Source organism: Alexandromys fortis, unplaced genomic scaffold (genome assembly GCF_014885135.2).
Source record: "Alexandromys fortis isolate MF-2015 unplaced genomic scaffold, M_Fortis_MF-2015_v1.1 scaffold_39, whole genome shotgun sequence".
In the NCBI taxonomy this organism is placed as follows: domain Eukaryota; kingdom Metazoa; phylum Chordata; class Mammalia; order Rodentia; family Cricetidae; genus Alexandromys; species Alexandromys fortis.
In genome coordinates this window covers 8,354,808-8,379,547 of record NW_026067918.1, presented here as the reverse complement: position 1 = coordinate 8,379,547, position 24,740 = coordinate 8,354,808, and the positions used below count along the sequence as shown (strand labels likewise).

The 24,740-nt window shown below is 51.4% G+C and overlaps 3 protein-coding genes and 1 non-coding gene across 10 annotated transcripts in view; 2 read left to right on the top strand and 2 right to left on the bottom strand.

Moving 5' to 3' along the window:
* Positions 1 to 3,676, top strand: part of Mif4gd (MIF4G domain containing) — a 5,585-nt gene extending 1,909 nt beyond the window's left edge. The window contains exons 3-6 of one of the 3 annotated variants that reach the window (XM_050140277.1): positions 1,725 to 1,834; positions 1,988 to 2,143; positions 2,260 to 2,352; positions 3,148 to 3,676. In XM_050140277.1, coding sequence (XP_049996234.1) covers positions 1,725 to 1,834; positions 1,988 to 2,143; positions 2,260 to 2,352; positions 3,148 to 3,282 — 494 coding nt within the window. In that variant the 3' untranslated portion in view covers positions 3,283 to 3,676. Of the gene's footprint in view, positions 1 to 1,724; positions 1,835 to 1,987; positions 2,144 to 2,259; positions 2,353 to 3,032 lie in introns of all 3 variants that reach the window. The other 2 variants (XM_050140275.1, XM_050140276.1) reach the window with 2 other exon arrangements.
* Positions 3,677 to 3,980: 304 nt separating this feature from the next.
* Mrps7 (mitochondrial ribosomal protein S7) lies at positions 3,981 to 6,867 on the bottom strand. The gene is made up of 5 exons (XM_050140274.1): positions 6,725 to 6,867; positions 6,010 to 6,201; positions 5,844 to 5,907; positions 5,197 to 5,364; positions 3,981 to 4,501 (listed from the first exon to the last, which is right to left on the bottom strand). Exons 1-5 carry the CDS (start codon positions 6,805 to 6,807, stop codon positions 4,280 to 4,282), a joined length of 729 nt encoding a protein of 242 aa, XP_049996231.1. The 5' UTR covers positions 6,808 to 6,867; the 3' UTR covers positions 3,981 to 4,279.
* A 160-nt stretch (positions 6,868 to 7,027) lies between these two features.
* On the top strand, positions 7,028 to 24,592 carry Gga3 (golgi associated, gamma adaptin ear containing, ARF binding protein 3). Of its 5 annotated transcripts, XM_050140270.1 has the most exons (18): positions 7,028 to 7,137; positions 13,760 to 13,844; positions 13,941 to 14,016; positions 16,150 to 16,248; positions 17,432 to 17,555; positions 17,819 to 17,922; positions 18,233 to 18,313; positions 18,856 to 18,993; positions 19,435 to 19,516; positions 19,612 to 19,728; positions 20,034 to 20,279; positions 20,599 to 20,666; positions 20,913 to 21,015; positions 21,124 to 21,235; positions 21,451 to 21,671; positions 22,329 to 22,498; positions 22,614 to 22,724; positions 22,954 to 24,592. In XM_050140270.1, the coding sequence occupies exons 1-18, from the start codon at positions 7,098 to 7,100 to the stop codon at positions 23,062 to 23,064; spliced, it is 2,088 nt and encodes a 695-aa protein (XP_049996227.1). In that variant the 5' UTR covers positions 7,028 to 7,097; the 3' UTR covers positions 23,065 to 24,592. The 5 variants fall into 5 exon arrangements, 4 of the variants coding, with proteins under 4 accessions (XP_049996227.1, XP_049996225.1, XP_049996226.1 ...); XM_050140268.1 differs by having other exon boundaries at positions 20,913 to 21,235; XR_007591335.1 differs by lacking the exon at positions 22,954 to 24,592 and having other exon boundaries at positions 20,913 to 21,235; positions 22,394 to 22,498.
* On the bottom strand, positions 9,279 to 9,385 carry LOC126500561 (U6 spliceosomal RNA). Its single transcript, XR_007591377.1, has one exon. It is a non-coding gene; the product is annotated as a U6 spliceosomal RNA (small nuclear RNA).
* Positions 24,593 to 24,740: the final 148 nt, after the last annotated feature.

Below are 24,740 nucleotides of genomic sequence, written 5' to 3'. Positions count from 1 at the left end.
TATATTACTTCCAGAGGACTCGGAGTGGCTCACGGTCATTGTTAACTGAGTTCCCAGGATCCGATGCCAGCACCAGGCAAACACATAGTATGTGTATGTGCATGCAGATAAAATATTCATACATATAAAATGAATGAACCTAAAAATTTACATGCTGAGCTGTAGGCTAGCCAGTGCTATTAAATAGCAAAATTAGGCTGTCTCGAAAGACCAGAAAAAGAAAAGGTTGTAGACATCTTGGCATTCAGTATACATTCTTCAGTCTACTGCCAAAACCATAAAACGTGTATCCCAAGAAAGTACATCTATACTTTGGTCTCTTCCAGCCTCATAATCCTATATTTGTTTGTTTGGCAAGGATCTCTCAGTGTAGCCCTGGCTGGCCTACAGCTCACTATATAGACCAAGCTGGCCTCAAACTCAGGTCGGCATGCCTCTGCCTCCCAAGTGCTGAGATTATAGGCTGAGAGCCACATGTGGCAGTATATAATTAAAAAACTTGGTTTTGAGTTTATTTGTGTGCACTACTTGTCTGGATGTGCACCACGCATGTGCAGTGCCCGTGGATACAAAAGAGGGTGTCAGAGCCCCTAGAACTGGAGTTACAGGCAGCTATAAACAGCCCAGCGTTGGGGCTGGGAATTGATCCTGGGTCCTCTGCAAAGGCAAGAGCTCTTAACCACTGAGACATGCTTCACCTCCCCTATTTCATGCTTGGGCAACCAGGGTCCTGACAGGGTCCTGACATAGCTGCCCTAGGCATGGTTATAAGTGTCTTCTTGGAGGCTGCTTTTTTTTTTTTTTTTTTTTTGGTTTTCGAGACAGGGTTTTTCTGTGGCTTTGGAGCCTGTCCTGGAACTAGCTCTGTAGACCAGGCTGGTCTCGAACTCACAGAGATCCGCCTGCCTCTGCCTCCCAAGTGCTGGGATTAAAGGCATGCGCCACCATCGCCCGGCTCTTGGAGGCTGCTTTTTTATTGGTTTGGCTGCTTTGGGTCCAACCTTGGGTAGGCAGAGTGCTTGATCCCCAAGCGACAGCCTTTACATCTCCAACTTTGAATTTTTTTTTTTGTTGTTGTTTTGTTTTTGTTTTTCGAGACAGGGTTTCTCTGTAGCTTTGGAGCCTATCCTGGAACTAGCTCTGTAGACCAGGCTGGTCTCGAACTCACAGAGATCAGAGATCCGCCAGCCTCTGCCTCCCGAGTGCTGGGATTAAAGGCGTGCGCCACTGTCGCCCGGCTGAATTTTTTTTTTTCTAGACGGGATCTCACTAAGTAGCTCTGGCTGACCTGGAACTTGTATATAGTCAGGCTGCCTGTCTCTGCCTCCCGAGTCCTGCGATTACAGCTGTGCACCACTCAACCCAGGCTGTCCTGGAGCTCTGTATGTAGCCAAGGGTAACCCTTACCTCCTGATCCTCCTTGTTTCTGCCTCCTGAATGCCATCTGGATGGTCTCCCCTTCTTCTTTTAAGCATGTGATGGAGGTGTTCTATTACAAACATCTCAGATCCTTGAGTGTTTTGGTACACAACTTTAATCCAGTACTCAGGAAACAGAGGCAGGCAAATCTCTGTGGTCTCCAAAGAGTGTTCCAGGTCAGCCAAGGCTACATGATGAGACCCTCTCTCAAAGAAAAAAAAAAAAAAACCTTGAGTCCTTAGCATTGGAGGCCAATGTGACTACGCAGCAGGCAGCTCCAGACTCCGCCCCTGTCTCTACCCCAGATCCAGGCGCTGTGGACTTGGAGAAAGTGGCCAATGTGGTTGTGGACCATTCTCTGCAGGACTGTGTGTTCAGCAAGGAAGCAGGACGGATGTGCTACGCCATCATCCAGGTTGGGGGGGGGCTGGCAGAGCGGGAGCTGCCTTGAGGATGGCACCCCAGGATCAGGCACAGGCTGGCCAGCAGCAGACACAGGCATTTCTAGACAAAGGCTAGGGCGGGTGGAGTGGCCAGTGCCCGCTTACCACCCTCTCCTGGCTCACAGGCGGAGAGTAAACAAGCAGGCCAGAGTGTCTTCCGGCGCGGGCTCCTTGACCGGCTGCAGCGGGAGTATCAGGCCAGGGAGCAGCTGCGAGCTCGCTCCCGGCTGAGCTGGGTGTGCTATGTCACCTTCATCTGCAGCATCTTTGACTACTTGAGGGTGAGGCGAGGGCAGCCACCCTGGGCAGCAGTGATGGCCTGTGTCCCGAGACCAAGGCTGGATTGCTCCCCGTGGTCACTGACGCTGCCTCCCTGCCCCTCTGGCTCTCCCCACAGGTGAACAACATGCCCATGATGGCCCTGGTCAACCCTGTCTATGACTGTCTCTTCCAGCTGGCCCAGCCTGAGAGTCTGAGCAGGGAAGAGGAGGTGAGTGGCCAGTGGACAGAAAGCTGTGGCGGGCATGCTGGCTTGGAGCCCAGCAGTCCCGCTCATGGAGGCCACTGCTCCTCGGCCAGTGCCGAGTAGGGGCATTTAAGGCCTGCAGCAATTACAAGACAAATGACAGTGTCTGGAATTTACCCAGAACGCACAGCAGCCAAGGCTACAGGCTCCCCAGGAGGGCAGCCAGCCCACGCTAAGAATAGCAAGAGCTGTGGCCAGCTGTGGGCACAGATGGCCCAGAAACCAACTTTTTTTTTTTTTTTTTTTTTGGTTTTTCCAAGACAGGGTTTCCCTGTGTAGCTTTGGAGCCTGTCCTAGAACTTGCTCTGTAGACCAGGCTGGCCTTGAACTCAGAGAGGTGTGCCTGCCTCTGCCTCTTAAGTGCTGGGATTATAGTGTGTCACCATCACCCAGTCAGAAACCAGCTCCTGAGTCCGGCATTTGGGGGTAGCAAAGCCAGAGTGGGGTTAAGCAACAGCTTGGAGACAGGCCCAGACCCGCGTTCGGCCTGGTCAGTTCTGTGCAAGTCTGTGGTAAGATGTGGGTTATACCCCCTGGTGTCAGAATGAAGCAAGGAGCCACTATAAAGGGCAGTGCACGGTCCACAGCAGGTGTGCCAGGCCGGTCCTCCCTCTGGCTGAGCAGGCCTTGCACTGCCCCTGCAGGTAGACTGCCTAGTGCTGCAGCTGCACCGGGTTGGGGAGCAGCTGGAGAAGATGAATGGGCAGCGCATGGATGAGCTTTTTGTCCTAATCCGGGATGGCTTCCTGCTGCCAATAGACCTTAGCTCCCTGGCCCGGCTGCTGCTGCTGGAGATCATCGAGTTCCGGGCGGCTGGCTGGAAGACCACTCCTGCTGCCCATCAGTACTACTACAGCGAGGTTCTGGACTGAGCGAGGCCACACCTTTCTATGATCCCCCTTCCCTCCCTCTGGAGCTGTGGAGAAAACAGACCCGGTCCCTGGCTGGAGACCGCCCAGCTTCCCTCTTCCTCCAAGTCCTTTCAGCTTCCGCCTGGGCCAGGCAGGAAAAGGCAACTCCTAACAACCACTGAACTGTGTAACCACTGGCGCAATACTACTACCTTGGTGCCTCAGTTTCCCCATCTGTAAAATGGGCCGCTGGTGGGATGCTCTGGGACATTAAGGGCAGCAGAGTTACAAATGACCTGAGAAAGTGTTCTCTACGTTTTGTACAGAGACACTGTGGAGAGGCCTGCATCTTCCCGTCTGTTTCCATCAGTGACAGGGCCTCGCCAGGTCAGGGGGAGGGTTTCTAATAAATCTTTTCTGTAACCAAACTGCTTCCTTTTCCTAACGGCCAAAGGTATACCCCAAGCTGGTTGGACCCGAGTTTCTTGGAAGAAATCTCTAAGGAGACATGTTGTGCTTTAGGGGGTGGGGAGGGGAACCAGTCTGGATTACTGGGCAGCACAGGCTCCTGAGATCCTGAGTCTAAGTGAGGGGCAGCTGCACACCCCAAGCTGTACCTTCCCAATTTCCAGCAGGCGTGGAAGAATCAAAGGTTTCATAGGGTCTAAGGTTACATTACAAAGACCCTCTCCATCCTTAAGTTCCTTCCAGAACTTTACAACAGGGCAGTAGCTCAAGTCGTTTCTTTCTAAATTACTTTAATTAGTAGTGGTATATGTATAGACACTTTCCCTGCATGTATGTCTGAGTACTGTATGCATGCCTGGTGCCCAAAGCCGTCAGAAGGTGTCAAATTCTCTGGAACCAGGGTTAGAGAAGGTTAGTGAGCCTCCATGTGGGTGCTGGGAATCGAACCACATCCCTCTGGAAAGAGCAGCCAGTGTTCTCAGCCGCTGAGCCATTTCTCCAGCCCCTCAAGTACTGTCCCTTGTGGTGGCCCCTGTGGTACTGTCCTGGACTTTGTCCATCTCCCCATTCCGCTACCACCAGCGGTAGTGGGCCAGGGCACGGTTGGCCTCCGCCATCTTATGCATATTGTGCTTCCGCTTGATCACGGGACCCCGGTTATGAAAAGCCTCCAGCAGCTCATCCGACAGCTTCTCTGGCATCAGCGTCCGCCGTGGCTTGTTCTCTCGGCACTCTGTGATCATCCACTTCATGGCCAGGAAGCGGCGACGTCGGTCAGTGAGGGGTACAGGGACCTGGACGGGGAGACAAGCTGAAGCTGAGCTGGGCCTGACGGTGTGAGGGCCACCACCTCCTAGAAGCTACTGTGAACTGTCTCGGGAGTAGTCCTGGGATAGGACCCGAGGACAGAAACATTCACTTAGTAAGTTCACTAGGCACTTTCCTTCCTAAGGAGAAGCTTTGCCAAGTCGACACCAGCACCAATTCAGAAAGTCGTGCTACTCAAGGCAAACTGGCTACCTCAGACCAAGGGTATGTAAAAATAAAACGATTTTCTTGGTCCCATTGCATGCCATACACTAAGCACAGCAAAAGAAAATCCCCTAGTCTTTGGAGTTGCCACTAAGGGAGAAGACACCCTAATGACACCCTAATGTGATAATATAATTAAATGCTCTGACAGGGTGGCCAGCTCAGCTCATAACTGGTGAACGCTCGTGGCTCAAGTTGTGTTCTAGGCACTGGCCTGTGAGCACACTCCTAAACCACGAGTTCATAGCATAGGCTACACAGAATACTGGACAAAGGGATGGGAGTTACTGAGTTACTTTGTTCTGTCTTTCCACCTCCTAACTGTGGTTTTTACACTCTGGGCCTCAGAGGAGCAGATCCTGACAGTGCCCAGGGGTTATTATACATGGCCCAACTCTGAACCCTCACTCCCCGATCAGTTTCACATGTGGGCTGCCCTGCTTTACTGTCCACTCACCTGGTAGAAATGGCCCCCTTTGAGGATAGGCACCAACCCGATCACAGGCTCACAGTTTTTCAGGGCCTGGTGGAAGATCTTGTAGGGGTTCCGTTCGATGGTGGCCTGCTCCTCTGCAGAGGCAGCGTGGTACTTCTCAAACTGTTTCCGCTTCACAGCTTCCAGGGTCTGCAAAGAGAAGGAAGAGGCCGCTCAGCCAGCAGCTAGGAGTGGTGCTGCAGGCCAGCGACTGCACTTGGGAGGTGCAGGCAGGAGGATCAAGAGTTCAAAGTTATCCTCAGATATACAGCAGGGTGCAGGTTAGACTGTGCTCCACGAGATCCTCTTTCAAAAAAAACTAAAGAGTTTAGGTGCCTACTGCGTTACTAGACTGACCCAAAGAACCGGTGAGAATCCCACCCCACCCCCTAACCAAGATTTCTGTGTAGCTCTGGCCGTCCTGGCACTCTGAAGAGAGATCCGCCTGCCTTGCTTGGCCTTGGCCTCTTGCATGCTGGACTCAAAGCCCTCTCCAACAGTGATGGGACACCTGTTGGGTGCCACCACTCCCAGCTCCCAGAAATTAATTTCAATGACACACAGAGAAACCCCTCTCAGACCCAAGGCAGAGGGGAAAGAGAGAAGCAGAGCAGAAGAACCCGATTTACCTGGGCCATGAGCGATCGGGCCAGCACTTTGTTCCCGTCTTTCATCATCATGTTGGTGAATTTGCTTCAAAGAGAAAAACATGTTTAGTTTCCCAACGCTGGATTTCTTGCGGCAGAAACCTGTCCTGGGCTAGTGGCAGCCCACAGCTGAGCGGTTCTGCCTCACCTGATGACAGGGTCTGCGAACACGGAGCTCGTCTCCGTCGCTGCGGCAGCTTTGATGAGCTGGGTTTTCTTGAGCTCCTGGTCATATTTCTCCTCTTCGGTGAGTTCCGACACAGGCTTGCGGTAATACTCCTTGTCAATCAAGGGATCCCTGTATTCCGGGGCATAGCGGCTCCACCTCACCTGGGTTATCCTGGGAGCGGGAAGAGGAGGAAGCAGACGAGAGAACTCCACAAATGAACTTGTGACTGCACAGGTAAACAAGCCTGACTTAACAATAAGCCCGCCTGCCGGCACGCTGACAAGGGACAGTAACGCTGGGACCGCAAACTAAACCGCAACAGCAGCAGTTCTGACTCTTGCCCCAAGAGGTAGGCAGCCCTCTCCGAAATCGGGCACTTAAAAATTCCTCCTTTGCGAACACTACTGAGGACAGCTCTCCCCCAGCCGCCTAGGCAATTCCAGTTCTGAGATCTCAAGCGGGGCCGCACTTTCGACTCGGGGTAGAACCGGTCTAGATCAACCCAACCTGTCGGGCAAGGGGCAAGGCACTAAACCCTCAAACTGGCCCGCTGATAGCTTCATTCGGCCACCCCGGTCCCCGAGCAGGGCTCCAGGACTCAGCGCGGCTTGTCTGTGCCTCCTTTCCTTTCCCCAGGTCCTCCTGTAAAGGCCTGGGCGGCGGTGGCAGCTCCCCCCCCCCATTGCCTTCTCACCCTGGAAGGTTCCAGACAGCAAGCCTCACTCCCACGGCCAGCCCCGACCACCGTCGCGCTGCCTGCAGAGCGGGCGCAGCCATCTTGGCCCGCTTCAAGGACCTCAGAGGGCTGCCCGCAGCGCGCCTGAATGAGTGACAGGATACGGATGAGAAACCGCACAGTTTACTCAAGACTGGGTTTTACGTCGGAGTTTCCCTTCGAAGAACAAGCGACAAAATACGCTCGTCCTCCCGGAATCTGACACAGTCTGGCGCGCCTGCCGGCGGCAGCTCCCAACCTTCTCAGGCCCCCATGCAAGCCCCGCCCCGGACCGGCTCGCGCAGAATCTCGCGAGGTCTGAGGCCGCAGGGCCGGAACGGGCGGCTGCAATATGGCGGAGGCGGAAGGGGAGAGTCTGGAGTCCTGGCTGAGTGAGTATCCGGGGCCGCTTCTGTCTGACCTCCAACCGCGAGCCGCTTTTTCCCCTCACCCTGACATCCCCTCGGCGGAGGCGGCGTGTGGCCAACCACACCCGGCCTCGCCGCGAGCATCGCGCGTTCACACCCCTCGGCGAGCAGGGGCCCTTCCCTGCGGCGCATCCCGCGCGCGACACCTGCAGCTCGAGGGCTCGCGGACCCGGGAAAAGCGACAGCCGGGTTCTTGGGGCTGACAGGCGGGTTGGGGAGGTTGCGGGACCTTGTACGCCAAAGCCCCGAGGATGTCAAAGCTCCGGATTTGGGCTGGTCCCTCCGGGAGTGGTGAGTGATGCCAGCCGCACACGCATAGCTGGGAGCGTCAGGATCTGCATACCCGCGGTCCTCAGGCAGGATGCTTGAAGTGAGAATCTTTTTCCAAGAGCGACCCCAGGGAACAGACCACTATATCGAAGGGACACACACACTTACCGAGCCTACCCGCTCTTCAGCGGCGTGAAGCTGTTGAGTCGATGTGTTGCTGTCATTGCTAGTTTACTTTGCTGTGACGGAATGAGGTTTCACATTGGCAGGCGGTAGTGTGTTTAGTAAGGGCTAACAAGGCTGGTTAATCACGCCTTACTAAGGGTTAATAAGTTAACTTTACTAAGGGCTTAGCCCCCAGGGAGCCTCTTAAACGGAGGCAGAAATTAGGATGCGCGCGCGCACACACACACACACAGCCTTGTGTCAAGGTCTTTTACCGACTGCAATCTCCAGCCCTTTGGGTGTGAAGACGTTGCCTCCCAGTTGCCTGGGCGTCCTTAAGAAATACCCTTCAGGAGGTTGAAATTAGGCTTTCAGGGGTGCACATCCCCAAAGAGAAGGAACAGTTCTCCGAGGAGTGCACAGTGCTGGATTACAGATGCTGGTTAAAGTCACCATCCCAATGACCCGCGCTCAGGCAGCCCAGGAGCCCCAGCTGTTCTGGGTGGTGAGGCAGTGCCTGCCTGGCCGGCAAGGGAGTTCAAGTGAGGCAAAGAGTGAAACCCTGTCTCCCAAAGGGAAAACACTGGGGTTAGAGTTCATTGTAGAGCACCTGGCTGGCCTAGAACCTTCTGTGTAGACCAGGCTGGCCTCAAACTCACAGAGATCTGCCTGCCTTTGTCTCCCAAATTCTGGGATTAAAAGTGTGCGCCATCATGCCCGGCTTCCAATTCCATTCCTGAAAGATGAAAATAAATACAATTGTTGACCAAGGATCCTCGCTGGCAAAACAAGTTCTGTCGCCACAATTCAGAGGACATTCTGACTCCACTCACCATTTTCCTAAATCCGTGCAATTGGGTGATGATCAGAGTGGAATCGCTTCACTGTGCATATGGGAATGGGAAAATTGGAATAATTTACGTGACTTAAGCTGAGCTCAGTAGGCTTGATGTGTTTTTTGAGACAGGGTTTCGGGAAGTCTAGGCTGGCCTCAAACATGCTAGGAAGCCGAGACTGGCCTCAAACAAACTCTGACTCTGCTGCGATTTCATTATGCACCTTCCACAGTCCTCATGACCGAGTGGTGTGACTTGTACAAATCCAGTGAACCAGTCCGGACCATCTTAGAGAGGGTTCTTGTCACCCGTGGTTTGCCCGAGGGACTGCAGCAGCCTCTCCTTGGTCCACTCTTCGTGCTGCTCCCAGGAGGGCAGTTGTAGCGTCTTGTTCTCCCAGCGCTGCCAGACCTGCCCACATCCTTCCAGTCTGTCTCTGCTCACTCCCTGCCTCTTCTCAGTGGCCTTTTGGTGCTTTTCCTGCCCGCACACATTGTTCTCATTAACCCCGAAGCTCTGCTCCCTTTGCTCATTTAAATGCTTCAAACCCATCTCGGATTCATCTTCCTCACAAACCATCTCTTGATGACTTCAACCCTGTCTCAGATCTTGCTTGGCACCTTCAACTAGTGTTGAGCAAGCCACTGCCATGTGGAAAATATTAGGAGAAGTTTAATTTCACTGGGCAATAGTGGCACACACCTTTAATCCTAGCACTGTGAGGCATAGGCAGATCTGTGCATTTGAGGCCAGCCTAGTCTACAGAGCAAGTTCCAGGACAGCCAGAGCTACATAGTGAGACCCTGTCTCAGGGGTGGGGGAAGGTTTATTTTTTAAAATATGGAGCACTTTATGAATTTGCATATCGTCCTTTTACAGGGACCACGCTGGTCTTCTCTTTAACATTCCAATTTTAGCATATGTGCTGCCAAAGTGAGCACAAGAATTATCAAGTTTAAGTAGTTGTCCTGTGATGGAGCTTAACATGTGCAAGGCACTGGGTTCCATGCCAGCCGCACAAAAACAGAAATAAAGCGAAGCGCCTAGGAAATTCAAGTAGCCTTTGCCTTCAGTTCGATGGTATGCTGTCAGAATGGGTAGGAATTGAAGTGGGAGCCATAAGTGCTGAAATGCAGGGTATATAATCAAGGAAAGGGAAGTGGATAATAACCTAAGACAGAAAATGAGAAGACAGCATCAAGCTAGGCTTCAGGTATGGCAAACGGCCCCAAGAATGCTATGTATAGAGCACAGAGTAGCAGGTGTAGGCATATAGAGGAAATTAGGACCCAATTCTAAGGTGCACCGTGGAGTTGTCCTCTGACCTCCTCGTGTGTGCTGTGCTGTCCATGTGCCCCAACTGTGATGCTGTGTATCACACAGAATGTGGGAGAAGAAGGGGAAATGGGTTAGAAGAGAAGTGCTCAAAGGAGCAAGGAGTTGGGGAGGGAAGAGAAAGGGATTAGACAAAGACATGGATTAGGAAGGTGATTCCAGAGGCCAGGAGGTGGCTCAGCAGGTAAGGGCGCTTGCCATCAAGCTGTAGACCTGAGTTTGAGCCCAGGGAACCATATGGTGGACAAAGAGCGCCAGTTTCCACAGGTCGCCATCTAACCTTTACACTGGTGACATGCCACACATCCCCCTCCTGCTCCTTCCCACATATGCAATAAATAAATATGTAGGGAAATTTTTACAACAACAACAAAAAGGCCGGGCGGTGGTGGCACAAACCTTTAATCCCAGCGCTCGGTAGGTTACAGAGTGAATTCCAGGACAGGATCCAAAGCTACACAGAGAAAGCATGTCTCGGAAAAAAATAAACAAAAAAAGGAAACAACTCCAAGATTGCTAGGAATAGGTAAGGAAAGAGGGAAAGAGAAGGGATTAACAATAGGGTTTGAGACCCAGGCGCTTTTTTTTTTTTTTCTCGTGGCTTTGGAGCCTATCTTGGAACTAGCTCTTGTAGACCAGGCTGGCCTCGAACTCACAGAGATCCGCCTGCCTCTGCCTCCCAAGTGCTGGGATTAAAGGCGTGCGCCACCACCGCCCGGCTTCCAGGCGCTTTTGAATAGTGGCACCGCATATAGAAATAGGGAAGTCAGTAGGAGAAGTGATGGTTCTCAGACTTATTTGTGTATCAAGGGGACATAATTATAGACTTGCTTCTGTGCCAGTTTCCTCTCATGCTCACACAAGCAAGCTTCCTCAGGCCTGCCTGTGTCTTTTACTTCACCTGCAGCTCCTCCAGTGCACGGTTGTGAGACACGTGAGAGCTTGAAGCATCTCAGACGACTGTGGTGGTTGTAGCAGTTTGTTTCCCATGAGTGCCATTTCTCCTTTGGTTCAAGATGCAGCAGCGCAGGCTGACCTTGACCCCTTCCTTTGCTGTGCTCTTGGGTCTGCTTTTTCTAGTCATTGCTGTGTGCAGCCTGGCTTCGTTGGAGAGGTCCAGCCACATGGAACTTGAGTAGTCAAGGCTGCTTGCTTTCATCGCTGTCATCTGATGTCCTGGAGGAGGCGAGGGTAGCGGTGCCTAAGCTGCAAAGGGGAGTAGGAAAGCTGGAGGTGTGGAAGCGAAGATAAACCTGGAGTCAGAGGGCCTAGATGGGTGGTTCAGGGCCAGGTTTGCAGGGGAGAACTCCACTGTGGCCTCTGCTAGATGAGGCATGATGTGGAGTAGGTGGAAGTGGTGGGCACTTGGAAAGCTGGAATCACCCAGTACCACCCTCAGTGGTGTTTCTAGTTGCCGTGAGCGACAGGTGTACCTTCTGAGCTGCAGATGCTGGGAAGCGGCGCTTTGTCGGCGCAGGGCATTTACGCCAGGTGCAGGCAGTGGTCGCTGCTCTCGGTGAGAAGGAGGTGGAGTGTTCTGGGAGGCAGCGGTGCTGTAAGAGAGCAGCTGAGGAAGAGTTTCCTTTGCAGACTGCCTGTTGTTTGTGAGAGAGGGAAGGTGCTTTTCCCATTGTCCTCAGTGTAAGTCTTGTGTCTCTTACAGAAGCACTGGGCATAGGTCTGGCTTCTCTGCGTTGTATTTTGAGTCCTGTAGCTTCTTGATTTCATGTGAAAGCTTGAAGCATAGCAAAGCCACACTGATGCCTGAGGAGAGCCACACCTGGGCCAGGAGGCCTTGGTGATGACCAGTACTGTCTGGTGGTTGGTGTACTTCTTATTAAATGGACACTGCTGAATAAAATAATCCCTCTTTGTGCTTGCCATTTGTAAGGTCTTGCTAATTATCTGTCAGGACTGAGAAGAGCCACCTTGGTGGCTCATATCTGTAATCTGTAATTATATCTGTAAGCCCTTGGAAGCAGAGGCAGGAGCATCAGGAGATCCTTGACTATATAGTGAGTTGGAGCCTAGCCTGCGCTACATGAGACCCTGTCTCAAAACCAGAGCCATGTGTTTTTCCTCTAAATATAAACTTACAAACTTGCGTGTGTTCCTGGGGATGGAAGCTAGGACTCCCGTATGCTAGGCCGGCCCTCTACCACCTAGTTGCTCTCAGCTCCTTACTTTTTACTTTGATATAAGTGTATTTGGAATTCTCCTTCTTTGTTGAAATAGGGGCGGCGGGGCTGCGTCCCCAACACCCCGGCCACTTGGCTAGCTCATGCCCGAAATAACAACACACAAACTGTATTCATTTAAGAACTGCTTGGCCCATGAACTCTAACCCTTACAGGCTAATTCTCGCACCTGGACTAGCCCATTTCTAATGATGTGTGTAAGCACCCCAAGGTGCGCTTACCGGGAAGATTCTAGCCTAAGTCCATCATGGGTTGCAGCTGCCTGGGAGAGCTGAGCATGGCGTCTCTGCTCCAGCAGAGCTGTCGGATCTCTCCGGGAGCAGAGCAGAGTCTGACCTCACTTCCTCTTCCGCCCAGCATCCTATCCTGTTTATTCCTCCCATCTATGTTCCAAGCCATGATGAGGCCAAGCAGCTGTTTTTTTATTGCTCAGCCAATGAAATCAACAGATTGATATATGACACTCCCACATCACTTCTTCACCTTCCCAGGTCCAATGCTGAGACTGCAGGCTGTTTTAGTGGCTTTCCTATTGCCATGGCTAAGACACCATGACCAAAGCACCTTGTAGAAGACAATGTTTAACTTGAGGCTTCCAGTTTCAGAGGGTGATTCTGTGACCATCATGGTGGGGAGCCTGACAACATGCAAGCAGTGGCTGAGAGTTTATATTTTGAGATACAACCATGACACACAGAGAGCTAAGGAATGGTGTGGGCTTTTCAAACCTCAAAGCCTGCCCCCAGTGACACACCCCCTCCAACAAGGCTGCCACACAGGCCTCTGCTATGAGGCCTCACTTTGTAAATAAAATCTTTTTTTTTTTTTGTTTTGTTTTTTTTTTTGGTTTTTCGAGACAGGGTTTCTCTGTAGCTTTGGAGCCTGTCCTGGAACTAGCTCTTGTAGACCAGGCTGGCCTTGAACTCCCAGAGATCAGCCTGCCTCTACCTCTGGAGTGCTGGGATTAAAGGCCTGCGCCACCACCGCCCGGCTGTAAATAAAATCTTAAGTCCCTAGGGTGTTCCTGCTGAAGCCAGACCAGAAGTGCTGTCAGGTAGATCCAGCCCCTGTCCAGGAAGACCTCTGCTCAGGTGCCCTGTTGTTGGTGGAATGATGGGTTCTTAGGAGTCAGCCCTCCATCTTACTGGTGATTTGTGGGCTGGGGAATACAGAATCTCTTTGTAAGCCAAGCTGCCAGGACTCCTGACCTTCCTGCCTCTGTAGTATGAGAGTTGAGATTGTAGACATCCACTGCTGTGCCCAGCTCACCACTGAACTATATCCCATATCCCCAGGCCTCTCTTCTACTCTTCTTGTTTTTTGAGACAGAGTTTCTCGGTCTAGCCCTGGCTGTCCCGGAACTCGTTCTGTAGATCAAGCTGGCCTCAAACTCACAGAGATCCATCTGTCTCTGTCTCCCGATTGCTGGGATTCAAGGCGTGCACCACCATGTCCAGCATATTTTTCCTCTTTTTTTAAAAAAAATTGTGAAACGAACCGGGTAGTGGTGGCACACACCTTTGATCCTAGCACTAGGGAGGCGGAGGCAGGTAGATCTCTGTGAGTCCATAGCCAAAGTGGTCTGCAAAGCCAAGTTCCAGGACAGCCAGAACTACACAGAGAAACCCTGTCTAGGGGGAAAAAAATGTGAGGCTATATTTGTTGTCTGAATAGACTGAGGAGGCCGCCTATGAATTAAAAATGCTGTGTTTAAGAATTGTGAAGATAGCCTTGTATTGTGAGTTGCTCTTGTAATAGTTTTTCTCTGTGTTGTTTCCCAAGATAAAGCTACCAATCCTTCTAACCGCCAGGAAGACTGGGAATATATCATTGGCTTCTGTGATCAGATCAACAAAGAACTTGAAGGGTGAGTCCAGTGAGAGAGGGGACCAAAACCTGACCAAAGAGGACTGGCCAGACAGCCCTCCATCTGCAGACTGACTGTACTGTCTTTTTCTACCAGGCCCCAGATCGCTGTCCGACTCCTGGCCCACAAGATCCAGTCTCCACAGGAATGGGAGGCAGTGCAGGCCCTCACGGTAGGTCTTTGCTGTCAGAGATGAAGACGGTGGGTGCTCACTTGCTCAGGTCTTCCTTCATACATGCAGTAGGCCACCGCTGGTAGTCAGGCTCATGCCCAAAGTCCGGTAGAGCGTCACTGATCCAGGTTGGGCATATCTAGAACATGTCAGTCACCTGTCCTACAAGTACTCAAACCTCTGGACCTAGCATGGAGGCTGCACGGGTACCAAGGGATCCCAGAGGCGGGACCTTCAGTCCAGTCCGTGGCTCAGAGAGGACTTAGGTAGTCTTGACACTTAAGAGCAGAGTCAGGCAGACTTTGTGAGTTCAAGACCAACCTGGTCTACAAAACAAGTCCTAGGCCAACCAGCACTGCATAGAGAAACCTTGTCTCAAAAAACAACAAAAAAGAGTCAGCCAGCCAAAGAAAAGCCTGGTAGAAACTGTTTGTGGATAGCTGAAGATGCTGCCTGTACTAGTGAAGAGGCTGTGCTGAGAGTCACAGCCACTGGCAGAGTTCAGTGTTTGTTTAACCAGTGAGGGGAGCATCCAAGTATCCTTGCTCCCCAGACAAGGGTCCTTTCTGACCCTGACTTCATTTGGGCCCTGGAGACACAGAAGAGCAGCAGTGTGTAGAGACCCTTGTGCATTGTCTTCCCGCTCCTCCACAGCAGTGATGGTCAAGGACAGTCAAGCTCTTTGCTTGGTTGAGTCTTGTTTGTTTGTTTGTTTGTTTTTTGAGATATCTCAGTCCTTTTGTCTCCATCTCTGAAGTGTTAATACAACAAGCATGTTCCACTCATGCCTGGTTTCCAGGGAGGCAATTTCGGTCTCAGGGGACATTTGATAGTGTGTGGGGATACTTTTATTGCTGGGGGTAGTGTGATAGTGCTGCTGGCATCTAGAGAGTGTAGCCAGGGGTGCAGCTAAATATCCTGAAATGCATAGGACAGAGCAAAGAGTGGCTAGCCTAAAATGTCAGCCAGGTTGCACTTGAGAAACCTTGCTTTAAAGAAACAAATCACTGGGAACTGGGAGAAATGACCCGGTGGTTAAGAGCACTGGCTGATCTTCCAGAGGTCCTGGGTTTAATTCCCAGCACCCACATGGAAACTCATAACCATCTGTAACTCAAGCTTCAGAGCATCCCATGCTGTCTTCTGGACTCCTCTAGCACTGGACACATGAGGTACACAGTCAGTCAGACAAACACCTATACACATAAAGTAAAATCCTTCCCTGTGTATGTATGGTCATTTAAAAAAATAAAAAAGAAACCATTGGACATGTTAGGACATGCTTTTAATTCTAGTGTTTGTCATCAAACACTTGATCCCAGCACCCAGTAGACAGGCAGGCAGATCTCAGTGAGTTCCAGACCAGTCCTGCCTCAAAACAGGAAAGCATTGACGAAAACCAGGGGGCTGAGGGTGATAGCTCAGTTGGTAAAGTGCTGGGCAAGCATGAGGACCTGCGCTCAGTCCCTGGAACCTACATAAAAGCCAGATGTGATTCTGGGTAGTGAAGACGGCGGACATTGGCCGGCTGGCCTAGACTAATTGCTAGTCCCAGACCAGTGAGAGTCCCTGTCTCAAAACAAGGTGAACTTCATCCAAGGAAAGATGCCCGAGGTTAACCTGGCATACACACACACACACACACGCAGTCATACCTGAACACTGCCACGTGCAAGCTGCATGAGTGATGGGGCCTCGAGCAGAATAGGAACATGCAAACAAAAGGAGGCAAGGGAAATGTCCCATCGTCTAAACGAAAGATGACAGATTGAAACATCTTCTGCCCCGTAAAAGGTCAGTTTATGGAAAGGATTCTGGACCCTGAGTCAGAGGTACTTTTTCCTTGGAACTTGGTTTTCCTCCTAAGCTTCCACGTTAGTATCTTTGTGGAAGGCCTGGCCCCTTCCAGTCTGGCAACAAACTGTCTTGTTGTTTGGGTCTCAGCATCTCCTACTCCTGCCCTTGTGTAGCACTCCCTGCAGAGCATGCTTAGTCAGAAGGAGGGACTGTGTGAGTGGCTCTGCCCAAGGGAGAGCGCACCGTTTCTCATAGGAGTCCTTGACACTGCACGGACCCAGGGGTCTTCTGTGTCCTAGCTCCCATCACAGACTGCCTCTCTCTGTGTGGCTGCAGGTGCTGGAGGCATGTATGAAGAACTGTGGGAGGAGATTTCATAATGAAGTGGGGAAGTTCCGGTTTTTGAATGAATTAATCAAAGTTGTCTCTCCAAAGGTCAGTTGGTAGCAGTTTCCTCTGTCCTATTCTTTTACTATCCCCTCCCACTTCCTATCTTACTGGCTTTTCTGGTCATTTAACATCCCACAGAGATGGGCTGGAGAGATGGCTCAGAGGTTAAAAGCATTGTCTGCTCTTCCAAAGGTCCTGAGTTCAATTCCCAGCAACCACATGGTGGCTCATAAGCATCTGTAATGGGGTCTGGTGCCCTCTTCTGGCCTTCAGGCATATACACAGACAGAATACTGTATACATAATAAATAAATATTTTAAAAAAAAACTAAACATTTAAAGAAAAAAACATCCCACAGAGATGACGTCCCTAGAGGTACCTCTGACTGATGAGTCTGAGGTCTGAGCAGTCTCCTGAGGGACTCCCAGCATAGACTTGGCTTGTGTGTGCAGGGGAGTGTAGACAGCTAGTACTCTGTGCTCCTAGACTACATCAGGTCAAGTTTTGCTTTTTTGCTCCACTGACCAGGGTCTGTTGGATAGCTCTAGACAGAGGGAACCATTTCTCATGTTGGTGGTGTTCTCAGAAAGTCCTTCAAGAACTGTGGATATGGGGGCCTGGAGAGATGGCTCAGCAGTAAAGAGCACCGCTCTTCTTCCAGAGGTCCTGAGTCCCAGCAGCCACATGGTGGCTCACAACCATCTGTAGTGAGATCTGATGCTCTCTTCTGGTGTGCAGACATATAGACAGAGCACTCCTATACTTAAATAAATGTTTAAGGGAAAAAAAAGGGAAATGTGGTTATCAGGCTGCAGACATGACTCAGTGGTTACGAGTACTCGCTACAGTTCTAGAGGGCTCATGTTCAGATCTCAGCACACACACTGAGTGGCTTGTGAATGCCTGTAATTATAGCTTCAAGGGCATCCGACACGGACTTCTGGCCTCTAGAGGCCCCAGCGTACATGTGGTGGGCACTCACATATGTAAATAAAAACAAATCTTCACTGCATCCCCTTTTTTACTGTCTCAGGCAGCTTCTGCATGGAAGCACGGGGATAAGGTCTTGGCCCCTGTTCTGCCTACAGACTCTGTCGCTCCACCCCTGCCCCATCACACTGGGTGTGGTCAAGTAGGCTTGTGAACTGGAGTGAGGGAAGATGCTATGAAAAAGTGGTCCTTCCCAGCGTCTACGTTATTAGAGTCTCTCCCTTCATTCCCTCCTAGTACTTGGGAGACAGGGTGTCTGAGAAGGTGAAGACTAAGGTCATCGAGTTGCTTTTTAGCTGGACACTGGCCTTGCCGGAAGAAGCAAAGATCAAAGATGCCTACCACATGTTGAAGAGACAAGGTGTGTGTTTACCTCTCCATTAACCTCGGGTGGCACTGAGTGCTGCTGGTCAAGGCAAAGAAGAGAAAGGAATGTTGGGGTCCCAGGGCCCTGCCCTTTCTCTTCCTGTAGAGTGGATTTGTCTTGGGCTCAGCTGGGGTTTTCGTAGGTTGAGATGAGATTAGTCTGCTCTTTCCCTTTCATCAGAGGGACGTGGGCCTTGGTGTGTGAAGGACAAAGTGACCATTGTCTGAGCACATGCGCTTCCATTTGTGTCTCCTCAGGCATAGTGCAGTCGGACCCCCCCATCCCCATGGACAGAACGCTGATCCCCTCTCCCCCACCTCGTCCCAAAAACCCTGTTTTTGATGATGAGGAGAAATCCAAGGTAAAGTACATCTCAGACCTGGGGTTCTTTTAGATGACCGGTGCCAGTAGCAGAGTGAATGTGTGTGTCAGGTGGTGGCTTTTGTTTTGAATTTTTTTTTTTTTTTTTTTTTTTGAGATTGTCTCTCACTGTAGCCTAAGATGACCTTGAACTTGACATCTTTTTGCTCGGTCTCCTGAGTGGTGGTATTGTAGGCTCGAGCCACCCTACCAAACATGAAGTGTAGGGTCTTGCTTGCTGTTTCTTCTGGTCGGCCCAGTGGGACTGGACACATGCTACCTTCCTTCACTTTAGATGTCTTCTCTTCCAGCTTTTAGCCAAACTACTGAAAAGCAAGAACCCAGATGATCTACAAGAAGCCAACAAACTCATCAAGTCCATGGTGAAGGAAGTGAGTGGGTCCTGGTCCTCTGGGCGTGGGCCAAAGAATCATGTGACCACGAAGCAGAAAGTTCCCCAGAAACCTTAGGCCTGTCTTGTTCACCTTGCACCAGCCCTGAACTGGAGCCTTGTATTTTCTATGGGAGAAAGCAGTAGAGGAGCGGTCGGTGGGAGTAGCACAGGGAGGTGTCACTGTAAAAGAACAGCTCAGGGTCTGTCTGAGGCCTGCAGTTCTAGGAAACACGCTAAGCAGAGTTAGGGTAAAGAATGAGCCCTGCCTGGTAGTTGAAAGACAAGTTAGGGGGCTGGAGAGATGGCTCAGCAGTTAAGAGCAGTAACTGTTCTACCAGAGGTCCTGGGTTCAATTCCCAGCAACCACATGGTGGCTCACAACCATGTCTAATAAGATCTGTTGCCAACTTCTGGCCTGCAGGGACACATGCAGACAGAGCATTGTATACATAATAAATAAATAAATCTTTAAAAAAAAAAAAAAAAGGAAAGACAAGCTAGGTAAACTTGCTTTTTCCTGCACCCTCTTGGCTGAGGCAGGATGAGGCGCGAATCCAGAAAGTGACCAAGCGCCTGCACACGTTGGAGGAAGTTAACAACAATGTCAAGTTGCTCCATGAGATGCTCCTTCACTACAGCCAAGAGTTCTCTTCGGAGGCTGACAAAGAGCTCATGAAGGTGAGCCGCTGAGAGCTGGAGCTCGCTGCTCACATTGTCTGCCCAAAGGGGAGCCTGGCGTGGTGCCAACATGCTTGTTTGAGGCTGGTTCATGGCAGCAGAGGAGTGGAGGAGCAGTGCCCTATTCTATGCCGCTGACTTAACTCCAGGTGCAAGTGCTCGCCTGTGACTCCAGAGATAATGTCCTAGCTGTCACTCCTCTGCTCTGCCTTGGGGACGTGTGGATGGGAGACTTCCCTGAGATCCCGTGTTGATGTTCCTCAGGCTGTGACTTGTGAGGCACACATCTCATCTACCATCCGAGTGACTTTCAGTTGATACGGATGACTGGGCAACATTGTTTAGTGGATACTGGCAACACAGAGATGGTCCCAGCTCTACCAGTGACTGACTGATGACTTCCGAGAAGCTCTGTAGTTGATTTTTATGTCTGTCTCTCAGGAGCTGTTTGATCGTTGTGAGAACAAGAGACGGACATTATTTAAACTGGCCAGCGAGACAGAAGACAATGACAACAGCTTGGGTGAGTATGAAAGAGCTCTTGGCAAGGACATCAAGAATTTGGGTGTGTGTGAAGCTGTCACAGCCCACATAGTGAGGAATCTCTTTTTGTTCTAGGGGACATCCTGCAGGCCAGTGACAACCTCTCCAGGGTCATCAATTCTTACAAAACAATTATTGAAGGGCAAATCATCAATGGTGAAGTGACCACCTCAACCATGCCTGACTCTGAAGGTACATATTATGATTTCCCATTCTGGGACCCTCCAGACCAGCCCAAATCCTGACCACTGAGCCACAAGTAGCAACTCTTAGGGCCTGAGGGGATTCCCAGCCATTTCCAGTGGTCTTTCATTTGCCAGAGGAGGTAGGTATGCATGGAGATTGCTCTGCCTGCTTTTCAGTTTCCCTAGAGGAAATGCTACTGAATTGGGCCAGAGGCTAAAGCCTTGGCGGCTGTGCACAGGGTCCTGCCTCCCGCTACACAGGCACTAGATTCACCCCGAATGTTCTTGTTCCTCTTGTGTCAACCCATCCAGGAAATGACCGCTGCAGTAACCAAGGCACCCTCATCGACCTTGCTGAGTTGGACACCCCCTGCAGCTCATCCCCAGTGTTGGCCCCAGCACCTGCCCCACCCACCTCAGGCATCCCTATCCTCCCTCCACCCCCCCAGGCCTCTGGGCCTCCACGAAGCCGTTCTTCCAGCCAGGCTGAAGCTCCCCCAGGGCCTGACAGCACGAGCAATGCCCTCTCACTGCTAGATGAGGAGCTGCTCTGCCTGGGTACGTGCAAGAGTAGCATTAGAGGAAGGAGGGCATGCGCACCAGGCCTTCACCAGTCAGGTTCCGGGGACACTGGATTTCAGGGTGAACATGGTGGGCTCTGGTGCAACTCAGCTCCTGTCTTCTGGGGGGAGGGGGCTTCAGTCTCATGTAAAGGGTGGAGGTGGATTTACTTCCCAATCTGGCTATAAGGAATATCCTCCTTACCCATTCATCAAGTAATGCCTCTTATCTTACCAAGTGACCATTCTTGGGAGGGTGGGAGGCTGTAGCCTCGGCTGAGGGTCTCATCTCATTGAGTTTTCTTTTGTGTTCTTAGGCCTCACTGACCCAGCCCCCACTGCTTCCAAAGAGTCGGCTGGAACTAGTCAGTGGCACCTGTTCCAGGTAGAGGCACAGCCGTGGCTGCATCACTGAAGTGCCCAAGGACCAAAATTTGCTTAGTCTGTGCCTGGCTGCGCTTTGCTAGAGCCAGAGCTAGTGTTTTCTAGAGCTCTGTCCACCATAGCAGGGACATGCTGCCTCTGAGGGTTGTTCCCAATGTTTAGCTCTGTAGGTCATGATGGGGTACCTCAGAAGGCTCCGGTGGGTTATGAACTAGGCCTTTGCTTACCCACTGTTTCTGTTGTACAGAATGAACAGTCATCAGACCTGGATTTCTTCAACCCCAGGCCAGTGTCTGCGGCCTGCTGCCCCTCAGATGGATCCCTGCTCCCTCCCCCAGTTTCTACCTCAAGTACGTCCCAAGCTCCACTGCCTGCTCCCTTCCCAGCTCCTATGCTCCCAGCCAGTGCACCAGCCCCCAGCACTGGTTCCTTCCTGTTCTCTTCTGGACCTGCCCCAGCCTCGGTTCCAAAGGCTGAGCCCACAGCCCCAGAGTACCACAACTCAGCACTGGGTGACAGCACCTCGCACCGCCTAGATGCCCTTGATCAGCTTCTGGAAGAGGCCAAAGTGTAATGGCTGGGAGAAGAGAGGGTGGCTGAGGGCGGAGTGTCATATACAGATCAAAAGGGAGGCTCCAGAGGGGTATGGGAATCCCTTTTGGTACCATGAATCAGACTGGAAGCTGGTGGCCTTGGGTAGCTAGGAACTGGCCTTGGTTGAGGGGTTGCCTAGCAGTGCTGTCCTGCCCTCTGACTTGTCTTCTGCCCTCCTTCCTTCCCCCCAGGACCTCAGGCTTGGTGAAACCTGTTTCTTGTTTCTCCCATGGGGCCACTGCCTCCCCACTGCTTCCCACCTCTACCCCAGCCAGGCCTCTCCTGCCCTTCTCCACGGGGCCTGGAAGCCCTCTCTTCCAGTCACCAGCCTTCCAGTCTCAAGGCAGCCCTCTGAGGGGACCAGAGCTCTCCCTGGCCAGTGTCCATGTGCCCTTGGAATCAATCAAGCCTAGTAAGTGCTAGAGACAGAAGGTAGGCCTCACGGCCACAGTGCTGGCAGGTGTGTGGTCAGTGGTTCTGTCTATGCAGGAGTCACTTGTAGTCAAGAGTTTACTTGCCTGCTGTCTCAAAAATTCTTAAATATTGTATTTTTATTACTTAAGTTTGTGTGCCTCAACGTATGCTTGTACTTGACATGCATACAAGTTCCCACAGGTTAGAAAGGGTGTGAGACCTAAAACTGCAATTACAGGCAGTTGTGAGCTGCCCAGTGTAGATGCTAGAACTATGTCTTCTTCACGAACAGCAAGTGCTCTTAACCACTGAGCTGTCTCCAGCCTGTGTCAGCTTTGGTTTTGTTTTAAATTGTTTTGGTTTTTCGAGAAAGGGTTTCTCTGTATATAGCCCTGGCTGTCCCTGGGTCTCTTTCTGTTGACCATGCTGGCCTTGAACTCAGACTGCCTTTGGCTCCCTAATGCTGGGAATAAAGGTGTGTGCCACCACACCCAGCTCTATCTCAGCTTCCCCTAGGGCACTGTAACCTTGAGCTTCTCCAGTACCCCAAGGGGAGCAGTGTTGAGCCATACTGGCTTCTTCCATCCTGCTGGAGCTCTGCAGTGCCTTGGGCATTCTCCCCTGCCATGCTCACTAAAGTAACGCCTTCTTGCAGGCAGTGCCCTTCCTGTGACAGCCTATGATAAAAATGGCTTCCGCATCCTTTTCCACTTTGCTAAGGAGTGTCCCCCAGGACGGCCTGATGTGCTGGTGGTGGTAGTGTCCATGCTGAATACAGCTCCCTTGCCAGTCAAGAGCATTGTGCTGCAGGCCGCAGTGCCCAAGGTATCCTTGCCTCCCTTATCTTGAACCTACTATGTTGACCTCCTTCCAGTGGCCAGCAGGTAGTCTCTCAGACTCCTGGACAATTCTCTTCAAAGGAACTTCTTTTTATCTTCAGTCAATGAAGGTGAAGTTGCAGCCACCCTCGGGGACAGAACTTTCTCCATTTAGTCCTGTGCAGCCACCTGCAGCCATTACCCAGGTTATGCTGCTGGCCAATCCAATGAAGGTAAGCATGGGAGAATCCACAATGCTCACATGGGGTCCTGCTGCCCCAGATCAGGACACCGGAGTACCACCTCTAAGCATCGGGTCTGAAGTCCTGTAGCAGTAACCCCTTTCTTGTCCCAGGTTAAGGGACTGAGCATGGGTGGTCATGGATGGACAGGTCATGAGTGAAGAGAGTGGCTTGCAAAGGGACCTCCTGGACTGATTCTCACTGCAGCCCTCTGTTACAGGAGAAGGTGCGGCTTCGGTATAAGCTGACCTTTGCTCTTGGAGAGCAGCTGAGCACAGAACTGGGTGAAGTGGACCAGTTTCCGCCTGTGGAACAGTGGGGGAACCTATGAACCAAGCAAGTGCTATCATCTCTACTTGGAAGGCAGGCAACCTGAGAGAGGCTCTGGCTAGGCCGGCTACTGTATACCCTGGACAGTGTTTATAGCTTGGTGTAGACCAGGGTCCTGGACATTTGTCAGGAGCCAAGCTGCTGCTGTGATCATCACTTCTTGGGCCCTAAAAGGACCTGTTTTATCTGCCTGTGTGACTTGAAGTGGCCGTACTGTGTTAAGTGGGGAGTGGCCAGTGGCTGCACTGGCTGCCCCGGGATAGTAGACTCTGGCTGGGCCTGGAGTAGGTTTTCCCTTTTTTTACTGGCATCCCTTGATACCAGGGAGAGGGCTCTGAAGAGCGCCTTTCCAACTTCCTCAAGAACTGCATCTTTATACCCTGACTAGGCATGGCATGGGAGGCTACCTCCCATTGGTGTTCCATGCTGCTTGGCTAGCAGGCACTGCAGCTGCCTGAACCAAAGTGGGTAGCAGTGGCCCAGAGTGAGAATCTAGAGCACTATAGGGTCTTCACTTGGTTTCCTGCAGGCAGCAGCATCCTAAAGTGGCTACTGAGTGGGTGGTATGCTTGCCCTGACAGTGGCAGGTTGTGTCCTATGGACATCTCAGCAAGACAGGAACACGGTCTGATAGCCTCTGCTAGGGATAGGAAGGAAAATGGAAGCATGCCAGTGTTTCCCTTCAGAAGCAGGTACTGTGGCTTTCTGGGAAAAGCATACCTCCTGCAGTGGGAATAGGCCATCCTCCTCACTACCTCTTGCTTGGCATGAAATAAACTGCTGTGCTCCCCTTTAAGGGAAGACACACCTCCTGCCACTCCGCATCCTCCTGCTTTGGTCAGTCCCTTTCCCTGCCACATGGAATGTAGTGTGGCACCTGTGGTTGGACCCAGGAAGTCTCAGGGTCACACACATTGCACTAGACTTTGTCCTTTTGTGCTGCACCAAAACACCCACTTTTCCCCAGCTAGAGGGCACTGTCAGCGACATGTTGGGTCTGAAGTGATGGGGTGAGGGCTGGGTTTGAACTGAATTACCAGACCCTATTGCTGCACAGTACTCTGCCTCCCCTCAGCTAGCATGACCCAGCTGCTCCAGGCCAGACTTTAAGCTTCAAGACAACAGGGAACTCAGCTGCCATAGACGCTGGGGAAGGACAACAATAGAGTCTAATGGGCTCACATGTTTCCTGCCTGGGAAAAGGAAAGTGGCAAACCATCTCCCGTGGTCAGTCTCCTTACTCTGTGTCTAGAGGTCATCTGACCTACGTCCCCACTACCGTCCTTAGATAGCAGGTTTTACAGTTTCCTTAGGACAGGTCAAAAGAATCATTTTTCTGATAGTGGAATAAATCCAAGAGCTTTCCAGAGACTGGTTATCTATGGGATTACTATGTGGATGCACACCTTTATTAACCTTTAACTATTTAAATTATGTGTGTTGCTCACTACTACTGAAGTCACTGATTTGTGGTCAACAGCTGTACTGCCCTTGTTTTCCTGCATGTGAAATAAAACCATTTTCACCCAGCTTGGAAGCCTTCAATACAGAGTACAGTTCATCCTAATGGAAAGGCAGTATGTGTGAATCCCAAATGGTTTTCTGAAACCTTTTGTTGAAAGAAGATAGCCAAAGACGATAGATGGAGTGTTCAGGTCACTGGCTGAGTGGGGTAAG

Excerpts from the sequence above, each read along its gene's own strand:
- Gga3 (XM_050140268.1), top strand. The coding sequence starts at position 7,098 with ATGGCGGAGGCGGAAGGGGAGAGTCTGGAGTCCTGGCTGA. Across the intron at positions 19,729-20,033 it reads AACCATGCCTGACTCTGAAG|GAAATGACCGCTGCAGTAAC; the intron begins GTACATATTATG and ends CAACCCATCCAG. Across the intron at positions 20,667-20,912 it reads GTCAGTGGCACCTGTTCCAG|AATGAACAGTCATCAGACCT; the intron begins GTAGAGGCACAG and ends TCTGTTGTACAG.
- Mrps7 (XM_050140274.1), bottom strand. The coding sequence starts at position 6,807 with ATGGCTGCGCCCGCTCTGCAGGCAGCGCGACGGTGGTCGGGGCTGGCC. Across the intron at positions 5,908-6,009 it reads TTCGCAGACCCTGTCATCAG|CAAATTCACCAACATGATGA; the intron begins GTGAGGCAGAAC and ends TTCTCTTTGAAG. Across the intron at positions 4,502-5,196 it reads AAGGGGGCCATTTCTACCAG|GTCCCTGTACCCCTCACTGA; the intron begins GTGAGTGGACAG and ends CTCCCCGTCCAG.